Below are 14,316 nucleotides of genomic sequence, written 5' to 3' on the forward strand. Positions count from 1 at the left end.
TAGATTGGGAAGCTATTCTATAGACTGATAGATATCACTATTAAAAATATTTTCTGACATGTTTGAAATCTTTACTCTATAGCGTTTACCACATCAAGTACACCAATGCTCTGTCCAACCTATTAACTTCCCTTTAGTAGTGACCAATGCCCAGTGCTTCAGGGAAAAGGGAAAAAACCAGTATGCCCTTGGCCAATTGTGCAGTGATATGCAAATACAGAAAAACCATTCCTTCATGACTCCACTAGGTAATGAGCTGACACGCTGAAACATAAAGTGAATTTAACCAGACTTAGTAAGTCTTATTCAGTAAGTCTAGTAACAAATGAAGGCGTTGCTCCACTCTTTCCAAAATCCACATACAATATTTTGACCCTGCCCTCCCGTGGGAGTGAATTTCAGAGTGACTACCTGCTGAGTTAAAGTTTTCTTTTGTTTTGTAAATTATCTCCTTTTATTGTCAGTGACTCTGTTGATGGGCACCAGTGTATTTGGTCACCTCCCAAATCATTAAAAACATAATTGTGTCTGTCTCTTTTCAGCATGCAGAAGAAAATGGTACATTTTAATTCAGATTTCTGTCTTTAATGTGATATTGGGAGATCATGCATGCAGCTCTGAAAATGTAATGTTCAAGTTGAAAACTCCACTGTAACTCATGTATTTATGCCTTTAAAGTATGGTCTCTTTACATCAAAAATGACAATACAAACTGGAATCTCTACTTCAGTTAAATCTAGTTTTGATTTTCAGTCCTGGAATAAGGTGTAGCCAACATCCCAGCACTTTCTAAAGCCTTTCTGCCATTCCTTGTTATCCTTTCCAGGGTTTAAAGGTGTGCACTGTGAACTGGAGATTAACGAATGCCAGAGTAATCCCTGTGTGAACAATGGAGAATGTCTGGATAAAGTCAATCGCTTCCAGTGTGTCTGCCCACCTGGTAAGGGTTCCTCTCCTGCACCACCTCTACTTCTGCTTACAAAGGGCACAACAGACTGTTGGAATGGAGCGAATGCAAATCTGCTCAGGATGTGCCTTCCCTGCAGAGTGCTCATGCCCAAGTTAGAATTCCTTTAAAGGAGAACAGAAATGATTAGCTGTAATACTTGCTAAATAAATTTCATATGCAACTACCCTGATGCAACATTAACACTGTGCATTTAACTGGACAAATGTTAAGAGTGAACATGTAGCTTTACACAGCAGCTACAGCCATGACTTCACTTGTTAAGAATGTCATGGTGAATTACAGACCAAAGTCTGTAGAGATTATATTTTAAATCTATTTTAATTTGAACCAGTTTTCATCCTCCACATAATTTTTTTTTGGCTTCCTCAAGGTTTTAGGTGAGAGCCTTTCCTCAGCAACACAACTTGGTTAAGTCGCTAGCACAGTACAGGGAGTCAGAATTCTCTGCAGAAAGGGGCTGCTGCTCATCTAAGGGACCAGCACCAGGTTCAAGGTCACCAGGTTAAGGTCCAATGTCTTGTAAGCCAACCGGGGGAGAATTAAATGCTTTTTTTCCTGGGCCAGCCCAGGGAAATCTCCACTTTCCTTCAGTCCCTTCCCCCCAGAAGTAGTCCTTGAGTCCTCTCTTCCCTTCTCCTGGTGCCACTCCATCACCATAACTGACACAATCTACTACCTTGTTGATAGGCGTTATCAATAACAAAGCGTTGTAAGGCATGGGGACATCTTGTCCTGTGCTGTACAGTGCATCCCATACTACTGTGTTAGCCTTAGCTGTAATTGTGGCTAAGGGGATGCGTTAGAAATAGATGAATTATTTCTTCATGTGGAGTTCCTCACTTTGACTGCCCGAAGTCTCCTCCATTTGTTGTTTTGTTGATGGCATCCTCTGTTTCCCAAGCATACCACTGTGGAGGGTCCTCCCTTTGCTTTGTTCTTGTTGTTCCATGCCACCCCTATTCTGACATGTCTGCACTGCAAATGAAGATGTATTGCTTTGCTCATGAAAGCTTATGCTCAAATAAATTTGTTAGTCTCTAAGGTGCCACAGGTACTCCTTTTCTTTTTGCTTTGCAAGTTACAGTATTACTAAAGTACAGATATGCAAGCCCATGTTTGCTTTAATCTAGCTAGGGTGGATAACAATAGCAGTGAAGATGTGGAGGCATTGCCTGTGGCATAGGCCAGCAACCTAAGTAGGTACCCAGAGTCTCAGGTGAGCTGAAACTGGGCCAGCTAACCTGTGCCAACATGTCCTCATTGCCATTGTTACCTGTGCCAGTCAGATGAACACTATAAGCATACCTTCACTTGCAGTGTGACATATCCTGAGTATCACAAAGATTGTTCCTGCCCTTTTGACTTGGAGGATAGAAGTTACCTCTTGGCAGGGTGTTTTGCTGGACCAGGAACCAGTTAATCCAGGGAGGGGTGCGGGCTAATGATGAAACACAGTTTGGATCTACCAAACTATATGTGAGCAGTTTTAAAGATTTGCTAAGAATTAATCCTGAGCAATACATCTGCCAAAGTCTGCCTACTCTTTGATGCAATTGACGCTGTGCTCAGAGATTTAATGGGGAAAAAAGTGGTGGTACTCTCTAAAGCTCCACTCAAGTCCAAGCTTGTTCGTTTCAAAGTGAGATGTTTCAGAGATCATATTTAGGCATTGAAGGATTTGATTTTTGTTGGTAAATGTAGGTAAATGTTGATTTCACAGCAAAAGTATTTCCATTGACGATAATCAAAATTCACAGATAAGCAGCATTTTCTTATATTTCCTGAAAACTTCTTCTTTTATTTAAGAATATTTACTTTGTATATTTTGACGTGATGTTGACAATGTTTTAATGTTAATAAAGCTTTACCTTTTTGACTCTCAAAATGTCTACTTTCATTAAATAATTATTGTCTGACCCCTCCATAATTTCCTGCAACTTTGAAAATTTAAATTCATAAAAATAGAAAAAATGCTTAAAAATGAGCATCAATACTATCTGTTGACATTATTTAAAAAATTGAATTCTTCTAAGCCTAATCATAATGATTGTCCTTCTTACTTTGAGGTAAGTAGCTAACAATATGACATTGAAAGTATCATTAGGATTCAGAGTTAACAACTCATTACGGTTAATGAGAAGAGTTCACACTTCTCCAGAATCAATTTCAGGCTGTCTGCAGACTCTGGCAGGTGGCCAGTATCCATTTCTTTGTTAACATTCAACACTCTTCTTCTTAACCATAAAATCTAAAGATCTAACAAATGAGAGCTTAAATTATGGAACCAAAATGGCAGTCACAAGGAGAAAAACTGGCTGGTTGAAAAGCTGCAAATTGGCCAGTTCTTCAGGTGGGCCTGTTTGAGGAGCAGGAAGCGACAGGGGATGGATTCTACTCTGAATAGCTTCAGGATTCTCACTTTCCTCTTGTCTTTCAGGTTTCACTGGAGCTGTGTGCCAGATCGACATTGATGATTGCTCCAGCACACCTTGTCTAAATGGAGCCAAGTGCATTGATTATCCAAATGGCTACGAATGCCAGTGTGCCACAGGTTAGCCTTGTCACATCTTCTCACATTCAGCGCAGTGGCTAGAGCCCCTTGAATAGAAACTAGAATGTGCAGCCTATGTAGTGAACAGAGATGGGCAGTGAAGCATTAGGTCTGTGCTGTCTCTGAAGGTCTTTTTTCCAGGAATCTTTGCTGCCTACCTCTCTGCAGCAGAGGGCAGCACTGAGTGTCTCTTAGGGACAGAAGTCCCCTGGTTTGTAACACCAAAGGATTCACAGTTGCCTAGAAGGAAGTCTAGCTTCACTTTTCAGTGTCATCACTTTTTCCATACGAAGAGTCCCTATTTATTGGTGTTTTTCCATTCGGGGATTCCCCAGCATGGAATGCTTTCTTTGGGACTTCAGGATGGGCCCAAGTGAAAACTGCCTGAGACCAAGAAAGATGGGTAGAGCAATGCTACACTGTATTGCTTCCTGCTTGTCTGCTTCCAAACTACTTAATATAACTGTGAGGAATGGGCTATGAGCGTACATGGTGCCTTAAAAGTTGAACACCCAGGAAATGTGGTACACAGTTAGTAGCCACCTGCCAAAAAGTCTGATTTAAGTGGTTTGCCCAGGGTCACATAGGAACTCCATGGCAGAGCCAAGGATAAAACCATCTTCTTCTGGATGACATTCAGCTCATAGGTTGCATTTGCAACCTCAAATGTGACAGTTCCTAACTTAAGTACATGACTTTCCAGCCTAAACTTTTTTAACATAGCTTTTTAATGGGCCTGATATAGCTATAAAAATTACAAGACGTCAGTTCAAACAGAAGGTTGCAGGTGCCTTAGAGCTGTCTAAGACCAGCCTTAACTCTTCAGCTCTGAGCAGAAACTGCTGAGTGAGGCTTCATTTAGGACTGGGTCAATTAGACTCTTATTCTGGACTGATCTTGGCCACTTATTTCCAAAGGTGTTGAACAAGTTTCCTACCCCTGTTCCTCAGTTTCCCACTTTGTAACATCTGATGCTATAAACCCACATCATCGGGGCTCTTGAGGCTCTAGAAACTGTGGTACAAGGAAAGAGGCCCCTGCAGCTGCCACTGTCTCAGACAGGCACTCTTAGTCTGGATGGATTCATTTTGGCTTATTATCAGTGAATCCATCCCAAGTGTCAAATTCTATTTAAAAAGCGGCTAAGGTAAGATAAGTTGTTTAGCAGCAATAACGTACTCTGCTCTGTACAGAATCCACAGAGACAGACTTGCCCCAAGACATCCTAAAAGTACCAGAGAACTGAACCCCTAACTTTAGATCAGACTTAAATAAAACATTCTTTCCTTTTTTTTGGTCCTCATTTTATGTTGAGCAAGTCCTCTTCCCCAAAGAAGGGAAGTGGCAAAGGGTGCCGGGAATAGTCTAATAATGCTACACAGGGAATGAGTAGACACTAAGCTGTTTGGGACAGGAGCCTTGCCTTCCATTATGTTTTTACAGCACCTAACACGTTGGCTCTACTAGAAACAACAGAATTTACCAAAATGGCATTTGGCTTTATCGGGACAGGTTCACAACAGTTTTGGAAGAGGAAGACTATGCAAGAAACAGCAGAACAGTCCTAAAATAGTGGAAGAAATTATCAAGAGTTGTGTAAATTTACAATCACATGAAGTCCTTATTATCAAGACTAGCTGTTATTCTAAAAGACTTTCTCTAGTTCAACTACAAGTTATTGGACTTGACATAGGAATTGCTAGGTGAAATTGCATGGCTTGTTACATAGGAGTTCAGGGCAAATGATCATGAAAAGTCGTTCTGGCCTTAAAATCTATGAATCCAACACAAGCCAATGGCTGACTGGGAAGCATCTCTCTTTATTCAGAAATGGCTCTGCAACATACGATATGACAAGATATCACACTGCAGACTATGCCATAGTTTTACTCCAGATTTTGTTCAGACATCAGTATCTCAAAAGAAGACCGAATTGCTATAGAACAACCACTAGAAATGGGAGCTCTAGAGCTTGTGGTTCCTGGTAAAGAAAAAATCAGTTTTCTCTGTTTAATGAGTTTGAAAGAATATGCAGGAGGATGTGTTTTGATACTGTTCCTCTAAAATGAACCTGGCACACACAGACCACGTCATCCCAGTTACAGAATGATGTATCAGGTTCCTGAGACTAGACTGTATCTCTGCCTCCATAAATCTCTCTTATTCCATCTTTTGACCGTGTTAAGCATTTCTATGAAAATTCTGGAAGTAGCATTTATTTTGTGTGTAATTCCAGGGATTAAGAAACCCTCTTCGAGACTCTTGTCAGAACATTGTGAATGGGTATGGTAGCAACTTGTAAACTGTGTGTCTCTACGATGGCTTGCAGTTTTAAAGCAACGTGATACCTCTTAATAGCTAATTCCACAGGAAATGCAATAGATGCAAGAGGGAAAGTTTCAGAAATATCAGAATGCAATGGCTCTAGGCCAGAGAAGAGGCGTTGTTACCACGTGAATTCTCTTTTGAATACTGATTGTGACAGAATAAATGTCACTAGGAAAACAAAAAACCCAAACCTTTTCTGGACTTGCAAGCAGCTGTGGAAAGTCTGTGCCTAACTCAAGATAGGGCGTGGTCCAGCTGATTTTCACTCAGTGTGAAGGGGAGCCTTAGTTATTAATCTTTAGCAAAGGCTGCTGGGAGGGGAAAGAGGGGTTTGCAGCCATATATAATACAGGGCTACCTGACTCGAGGGGTGCCAGGAGGAGCGGCAATACGAGAAGGGTGGGCTGCTCAAGGAGTGCCAGGAAAAGGCAACACCAGATCAGAGTGCTAACTAGATTGAGGACATGCAGGACCTTGAAAAGCAGGTGCTGATTTTGGGCACACAGGCTGGGGCCTGTTTCCCTAGAGAGACTTTGGATTTCCCAGAAAAGGAAAAAAGACATGGGGTACAATGAACATGGGCAGTTTTGAGGAAAAGAGACTGAAAGCAACTGTGAATGGCCATGCAGTTGAAATACTAGCGTGTCTGTTTAAAGAACTGCTACGTCCCTGGCTTCCTCTTTCCCTCCATTTCTGTGATGGAGACACTGAGAGCAAGTGTCTTGCATGGCATCATTCATTATAGATAGAAAAAAAGATTTTGTACCAGGACTCCTCTATTCTGCTCCATGTGAAGGATCATCCCCGACTATGTTCTCCAGGGCTTTGTCTGCTGTAATTCCAAATGTCTCAAATTATAGGGCACCCACATTATAATAGTGCATTAACAGGGCCTGAAAAATGTACCTGGCAATTCCTAGACCTAGGACTAAATCGTTCTAAGCCAGGGTGAAAAATGCTTGTCCTGCCTCCTTCAGTTTAAAGGAATGAATCAGTGGGGTATGACACTTTATAGTAATTAAATTTAATAGCTGTAGTATTGTAATAATATTTTCAGTCAGCTTTCTAATTAATAAATTTAAATATGGAGAACTCTCTACTGCGCAGAGGCACAGGAGGTGCATGTCAGCAGCCTTTAGCAGACAGCAGTGTATCACCTTACAGTTGGCTCATGGTTGGAGTGTTTAAAGGTTCTTGCCAGCCATGAGGACTAAAAGATTTTTGAGCTAAAACTTACCTTTTCTGCAGACCTCCAGGAAAGCTTCAGTGAAAAAGTCAATTTTTTCAAGGCCTGTGCATTAATTTCTTGTATTGACAAGAGTTAAGTCCTCTGGGCTGCTGGATAGTGGAAATATCTAGTATTATTACTCGTAGTCTAGTAAGAGAAGGGATTGTCTTCAGTTTGTTTCATATGGATGTCAATAAACAGTTCTGATAGTAATTTGAATATTTTCCTCCATAATTGCTCAGATTTGAATGCATTCTAGGTATCAGTCTCTGTTGCAAAGATTATCTATGCAGCTTTTTCTGTGGCACACTGTGCTTTGTGCACCATATAGGGTCTGTTGGCTTCTCTGGGGTTGGGAGATGGGTTACAGGTTAGGTGCCCAAACAGTTCTGTATATTCTGAATACAATTTTGCTAATTTGTTATGATGAACACTGTCAAGGTTCCTTCCCCACTCTGAACTGTAGGGTACAGATGTGGGGACCTGCATGAAAGACCCCCTAAGCTTATTCATACCAGCTTAGGTTAAACGCTGCCACCACCAAAGTGTTACGCAAAGAGCAGGGGAAGTGCCCACTTGGAAACGTCTCCCCCCCCCCCCCCCCAAATATCCCCCCAAGCACTATATCCCCTTTCCTGGGGAAGGCTTGATAAAAATCCTCACCAATTTGCATAGGTAAACATAGACCCAAACCCCTGGATCTTAAGAACAATGAAAAGTAATCAGGTTCTTAAAAGAAGAATTTTAATTAAAGAAAAAGTAAAAGAATTACCTCTGTAAAATCAGGATGGTAAATACCTTACAGGGTAATCAGATTCAAAACATAGAGAGTCCCTCTAGGCAAAACCTTAAGTTACAAGATGATACAAAAACAGGAATATACATTCCATTCAGCACAACTTATTTTATCAGCCATTTAAACAAAACAGAATCTAACACATATCTAACTAGATTGCTTACTGACTTTTTACAGGAGTTCTGACCTGCATTCCTGCTCTGGTCCCGGTAAATGCATCACACAGACCGAGAGAACCCTTTGTCACCCCCCTCCCCCTGCGCAGCTTTGAAAGTATCTTGTCTCCTCATTGGTCATTTTGGTCAGGTGCCTGCGAGGTTATCTTAGCTTCTTAACCCTTTACAGGTGAAAGGGGTTTTTCCTCTGGCCAGGAGGTATTAAAGGTGTTTACCCTTCCGTTATGTTTATGACAAACACTGTGTTATTGTGTTTGATATTCAGTGCAGAGGACATCATATAATATATCTCTAAGCATCTTAATCACAGCTCTTCATTTTTCTCTTAGGTTTTACTGGCACTTTGTGTGAAGAGAATATCAACAACTGTGACCCTGACCCTTGCCACCATGGTGAATGCCAGGATGGAATTGATTCGTACACTTGTGTCTGCAATTCTGGGTACATGGGTGCCATATGCAGTGAGCAGGTAGATGAATGCCAGAGTAACCCCTGCCTCAATGAAGGACGCTGCATTGACTTGGTGAATGGCTATCAGTGCAACTGTCTCCTGGGCACTTCAGGTACATAAAGCATAAGATGGCAGGGCAGATAAAACTCAAGACTTTAAAAAAAGTCACACTCTTATCAGAAATGATCATTTTTTATCTTCATGTAGCTAGTCATTTACTTCCCTTTTTATAATCTTAAATTTCTAAAGTGGGTCTTTTGTACTTTAGTTAGATAATTGTTAGCAGGAAGTATCAGTGTAAAATATGAAATACTAAGAAATTTCACACTTAAAATGCTCATCTGTGCTGCAAAGTGCAAGTCCAGGGCCTCATTAGCATCCTTACAGTGAGAAGACAAACATAAAATTGATAAACAAATAGCTCATGCTGTGTTTGCAACCAGCACCACTGTCTAATGGATTGAACATCTGTGAGTCAAGGATGCTACAAGGCTTTGACCCATCCTTTTTAATCTAAGTATTAGTAAGGGCATTCTGTTTGGGAAAATTGCTATAGGGAAAAAAATAAAATATTGAGAATTAAAGGGCCCTGATCCTGCAAACACTTAGGCAGTAATATAATGTCACTCTCACAAATGATCCTGAAGTCAATGGGACTACATTGCTAAAATTATTTTCTTTTTTTTAATTACAGACTTTAATGGCATGAAATCTGCCACTTTGAAACAACTTTTATTTCAGTGTTAAGAGTTTAGCCTTTCATACATTAACAAACTGGAATGTACACCATAACACATCGAAGATATTGCAGCATCAGACTTGATGCTGTTGAAAGCTTTACTTGCACATTTAGTTAGAGCTACACTTTTCTCTCCACTGTTCTTGCTACAGTTTTTGCTGTAACAATACAAGTAGTGTTTGTTGTACTCTGTATACTTAACTTGGGCAGTATTCTCTCTTACAACTAATTCACTTCTTCCCCATCCTCAGAATTGAGGCAGTCCCTCTCAGACTGTACACAGGTAAAACAGCAAAAATATTTTTCTTGTGTCCAAAATGGCTGATTCTTATGCTGGAAGGCTGCTGATTAGATACAAGGAAACAAATTCTCCTGTTACTCATTGACTCTATTCACCTTAATGGAGTTTCACCACACTAATAGACGAGGACTCAGAGCACCACGTGCTGATATCTAATCATATGCATCCCCTTGTCATGCCTAAGCAATTTGACTACTGCAATTTGAATTTGGCTGTTTTCAGGAAACTTACAGCATTGTTGTTTGTATGTTAGGGTCGGTCTGGTTTTCACTTGAATTTCATCACATTTATTTGCAGGGGTGAACTGTGAGAATAACTTGGATGACTGTGCAAGTAACCCCTGCATTTATGGAGTCTGTATCGATGGCATTAATCGCTACGATTGTGTCTGCAAGCCTGGAGTTACAGGTAAAATGTACTTTCATTTAACTAAAAGAAAAGAGTACTTGTGGCACCTTAGAGACTAACCAATTTATTTGAGCATAAGCTTTTGTGACACTTCAAGTGAGCTGTAGCTCACGAAAGTTTATGCTCAAATAAATTGGTTAGTCTCTAAGGTGCCACAAGTAGTCTGTATTCGCAAAAAGAAAAGGAGTAACACGGCTGTTACTCTGAAACCTTTCATTTAACTGATATTTGTCCTCAGTTTTGCCTTGAAGATAATCATCTCTCCCCTAGGAGGATGGTCTCTTCCTTCTAAGGCAGGGGTTCCCAAACTTGGTTCATGGCTTGTTCAGGGTAAGCCCCTGGCGGGCCACGAGACACTTTGTTAACCTGAAAACGGTAGCTGAAGTGGTGGCCTGGCCTGCACTGCTTTCCGCAGCTCCCATTGGCCAGGAACAGCGAACTGCAGCCACTGAGAGCTGCAAGCGGCCATACTGTAGATGCTCAGGTAAACAAAGCGTCTCGTGGCGCACCAGGGGCTTACCCTGAACAAGCCGCGAACCAAGTTTGGGAACACCTGTTCTAAGAGAAATTCTTTGTTCATTGATAGCAAATGGCCTATTTGATGTCTCAAGAAATAATTCATATTCTTAATGAGTCTCAGTGTCTCTTAATTTCAGCGCAAATTCTGCCCATTGGCTAAAGAAATGTCCTAACTTGGTGCCATGAATTGTAATTCTTTTGGGGTTATTTAGTCCAATTCACATGACTCTGGATCATTATTTCTTATGAAGCTAAGTCCCAGTCAGTGGGTTTACTTACAGTTTCTTTATTGGAACAATAAAGTTGTACATCATAGGAAGGGGTCTCTGTTTGAACAGAACTTGGAAAATTGGGCCAACTTGTATACAAATTAAATGTTTCCCCTTCCTTCTGCAAATATGAAACATTCCGTTAGTTTTATAATGTGCACAGCTACTATCCAGCTAGTATTGGTACAAAAGTCCCCATCAGCCAGCCTACTTGGATGGAGTTTATTTCATGGTTTAAATTGTTCTGTTTGTATTAAAATCATTTGTATCCTGCAAATGTACTAATTGAAAGAAATATTTTTGGCCCATTGTTTTAGTGATCTGAACTAAACATCACAGCAGACCAGCACCAATGCTCCTAATATTTTATGCAATGTTGTAGCTGGGTTAGTCCCATGATATTAGAGAGGCAAGGTGGGTGAGGTAATATATTTTATTGGACTAGCTTCTGCTGGTGAGAGACAAGCCTTTGAGCTTACACAGAGCTCTTCTTCAGGTCCTATGGTCTTTGTCTAAAAGGTCAATACATGCTTTGCCTGCTGTGAGCCAGACTGCATAATGGATTCATAAAATTAATGCACATGAGGGAACATGCTGAATGTCCTGTTAAAACAATCCCTTCAGCTAATATGTCACTATTTTTACTGAAAGATTCCAATCAGAACTAATCCAAAATCTCTTCTCAGAAATAGCCCCAAAAAGATATTACTAATTTTATGCATTTCTATTGACAAATCTTCTTTAACTTCCACCTGAAGGAAGGAAATTCACTTAAAAAAAAATATGGAGGCATAACTAAGCCCAAAGGGAATGAGGTATCATAGAATATCAGGGTTGGAAGGGACCTCAGGAGGTCATCTAGTCCAACCCCCTGCTCAAAGCAGGAAAAATCCCCAACTAAATCATCCCAGCCAGGGCTTTGTCAAGCCTGAGTTTAAAAACCTTTAAGGTAGGAGAATCCACCACCTCCCTAGGTAGCCCATTCCAGTGCTTCACCACCCTCCTAGTGAAAAAGTTTTTCCTGATATCCAACCTAGACCTCCCCCACTGCAACTTGAGACCATTACTCCTTGTTCTGTTATCTGGTACCACTGAGAACAGTCTAGATCCATCCTCTTTGGAACCCCCTTTCAGGTAGTTGAAAGCAGCTATCAAATCCCCCCTCGTTCTTCTCTTCTGCAGACTAAACAATCCCAGTTCCCTCAGCCTCTCCTCATAAGTCATGTGTTCCAGTCCCCTGATCATTTTTGTTGCCTTCCGCTGGATGCTTTCCAATTTTTCCACATCCTTCTTGTAGTGTGGGGCCCAAAACTGGACACAGTACTCCAGATGAGGCCTCACCAATGTCGAATAGAGGGGAATGATCACATCCCTCGATCTGCTGGCAATGCCCCTATTTATACATCCCAAAATGCCATTGGCCTTCTTGGCAACAAGGGCACACTGTTGACTCATATCCAGCTTCTCGTCCACTGTAACCCCTAGGTCCTTTTCTGCAGAACTGCTGCCTCGCCATTCGATCCCTAGTCTGTAGCTGTGCATGGGATTCTTCTGTCCTAAGTGCAGGGCTCTGCACTTGTCCTTGTTGAACCTCATCAGATTTCTTTTGGCCCAATCCTCTAATTTGTCTAGGTCCCTCTGTATCCTATCCCTACTCTCCAGTGTATCTACCTCTCCTCCCAGTTTAGTGTCATCTGCAAACTTGCTGAGGATGCAATCCACGCCATCCTCCAGTTCATTAATGAAAAAAAACGGCCCCAGGACCGACCCTTGGGGCACTCCCCTTGATACCGGCTGCCAACTAGACATGCAGCCATTGATCACTACCCATTGAGCCCAACAATCTAGCCAGCTTTCTCTCCACCTTATAGTCCATTCATCCAGCCCATATTTCTTGTTCCTGACCACTCTTGCCTTTGGACCTCCTCTAGCTTTGGGTGCCATGTTAGCCGCCCAATGACCTTCCTGCTGTTGTGCTGTTAAAATACTTCAGCACACTTGTGAATCAGAATATTCCAGTATTCAGGACCTGCAGTTTCCTTCAGGTCAAGGGCACGAGCTGGAGTGTGAAATAGATGATTCACTTTTTAAGGCCTGGAACGTTGGGTTTTTTTAAACTTATTGTAGTGCCCAATCTATGCCAGTCACTTTGCAGACTCACAGGAAGGAACAGACCCTTGAGGAACTTGCAGTCTAAGCATAGATGGCAAGTAGGCAGGGGTTAGGGAAAATAAGAAGCAGTATACTCTTTTATTTAATATACACAAGATCTAGATGCACTGCAGGCATTATGGCAGGAATGGGTGGGGATTCAAGAAATACTGAAATGTGGAAACGGTAACTGCCTATCTGATAAACCCAGGAAGGTTGCACCAGCCATAGTACAAGTATCAGGCGGTAGCCGTGTTAGTCTGTATCCACAAAAACAACAGTCCAGTGGCACCTTAAAGACTAGCAGATTTATTTAACAAATAAATCTGTTAGTCTTTAAGGTGCCACTGGACTGTTTGTTGTTTTTGTGGATACAGACTAACACGGCTGTTAGTAATCTGTTAGTAACGAATAAATCTGTTAGTCTTTAAGATGCCACCAGGCAAAGTACAATTACGTAATTTTCAATCCTCCTAAAGAATGTATATAATTTTGTTCCTGTGGCAATTCTGTTGTAGCTCTTTAACTGTTCCAGAAGGCTTATGAGATGTAGATGCTCTGCTCCTGATACCAACACCCCTATCTTTCAAAAATGTTGAATGCTTTAAACTCCCATAGTCTTAAACCTGAGTCAAAGCTGTCGTACCTTGCCGTATGTTGACTTTGTATTGATGATGAGTCACTGAATCTTGACAAATGTTTCTGTATGTATGCATGGTAAAGTTGTGTGTGAGAAATACTCGTTAACAAGTAATATTCTTTTCAGGTCCAAGGTGTAATATTGATATTGATGAATGCATCTCCAGTCCCTGTCATAATGGTGGAACATGTGTAAATGAAATGAATGGATTTCGGTGTCTGTGTCCTGAAGGCTTCCATCAACCCAGCTGTCACTCACAAGCTGATGAATGTCTTAGTAACCCTTGTGTACATGGAAACTGCACAAATGATGTCACTGGGTGAGTTCTAGCATCGTGTTTAGTGCTTTGAGATCCTTGTGTACAAAATGCTATATACATGCAAAGTATTCAGTAGGTTTGGGCTTTTTGACTATAAAATCTTTATTTTTAAGACCAGTTTCTAAACACTTCTCTCCAATGTTTTTTATGGAAAAATCTGCCTCAGGCCTTGACCACTGGTGAGTGATAAGAGCAGGAGGGCACTGACACATATGGAGTGTTTCTGTGCTTGAAAGTAGTTGGTTTTGATGGGATTTCTTCCTTGCATCTGGAGTGCCATATGCTAAATGTGTCATTTGCAATGAAGAAAATTGACCTTTTTGTTCCTGCTTGGTTCTCTTATTGGTTGGTTGCCCATTGGGCTTATTGTTAATGAGCAGTCCCAGCTTCTCTAAACACCTTTGAATGACAGTTTTTCAATAAATACCCTAAATATCATCTGCTGTGAAGATTCTGGTTCTCCCCAGTTT

The 14,316-nt window shown here is 41.1% G+C and overlaps 1 protein-coding gene across 2 annotated transcripts in view; it reads left to right on the plus strand.

Moving 5' to 3' along the window:
• Positions 1–14,316, plus strand: part of NOTCH2 (notch receptor 2) — a 131,066-nt gene that overhangs the window by 72,850 nt on the left and 43,900 nt on the right. For both annotated transcript variants that reach the window (XM_048861935.2, XM_048861934.2), the window contains exons 9-13: positions 827–940; positions 3,408–3,521; positions 8,379–8,612; positions 9,838–9,948; positions 13,654–13,846. In XM_048861935.2, the coding sequence (XP_048717892.1) occupies positions 827–940; positions 3,408–3,521; positions 8,379–8,612; positions 9,838–9,948; positions 13,654–13,846 (766 nt within the window). The remainder of the gene's footprint in view (positions 1–826; positions 941–3,407; positions 3,522–8,378; positions 8,613–9,837; positions 9,949–13,653; positions 13,847–14,316) is intronic.

Source organism: Caretta caretta, chromosome 8 (genome assembly GCF_965140235.1).
Source record: "Caretta caretta isolate rCarCar2 chromosome 8, rCarCar1.hap1, whole genome shotgun sequence".
NCBI lineage: Eukaryota > Metazoa > Chordata > Testudines > Cheloniidae > Caretta > Caretta caretta.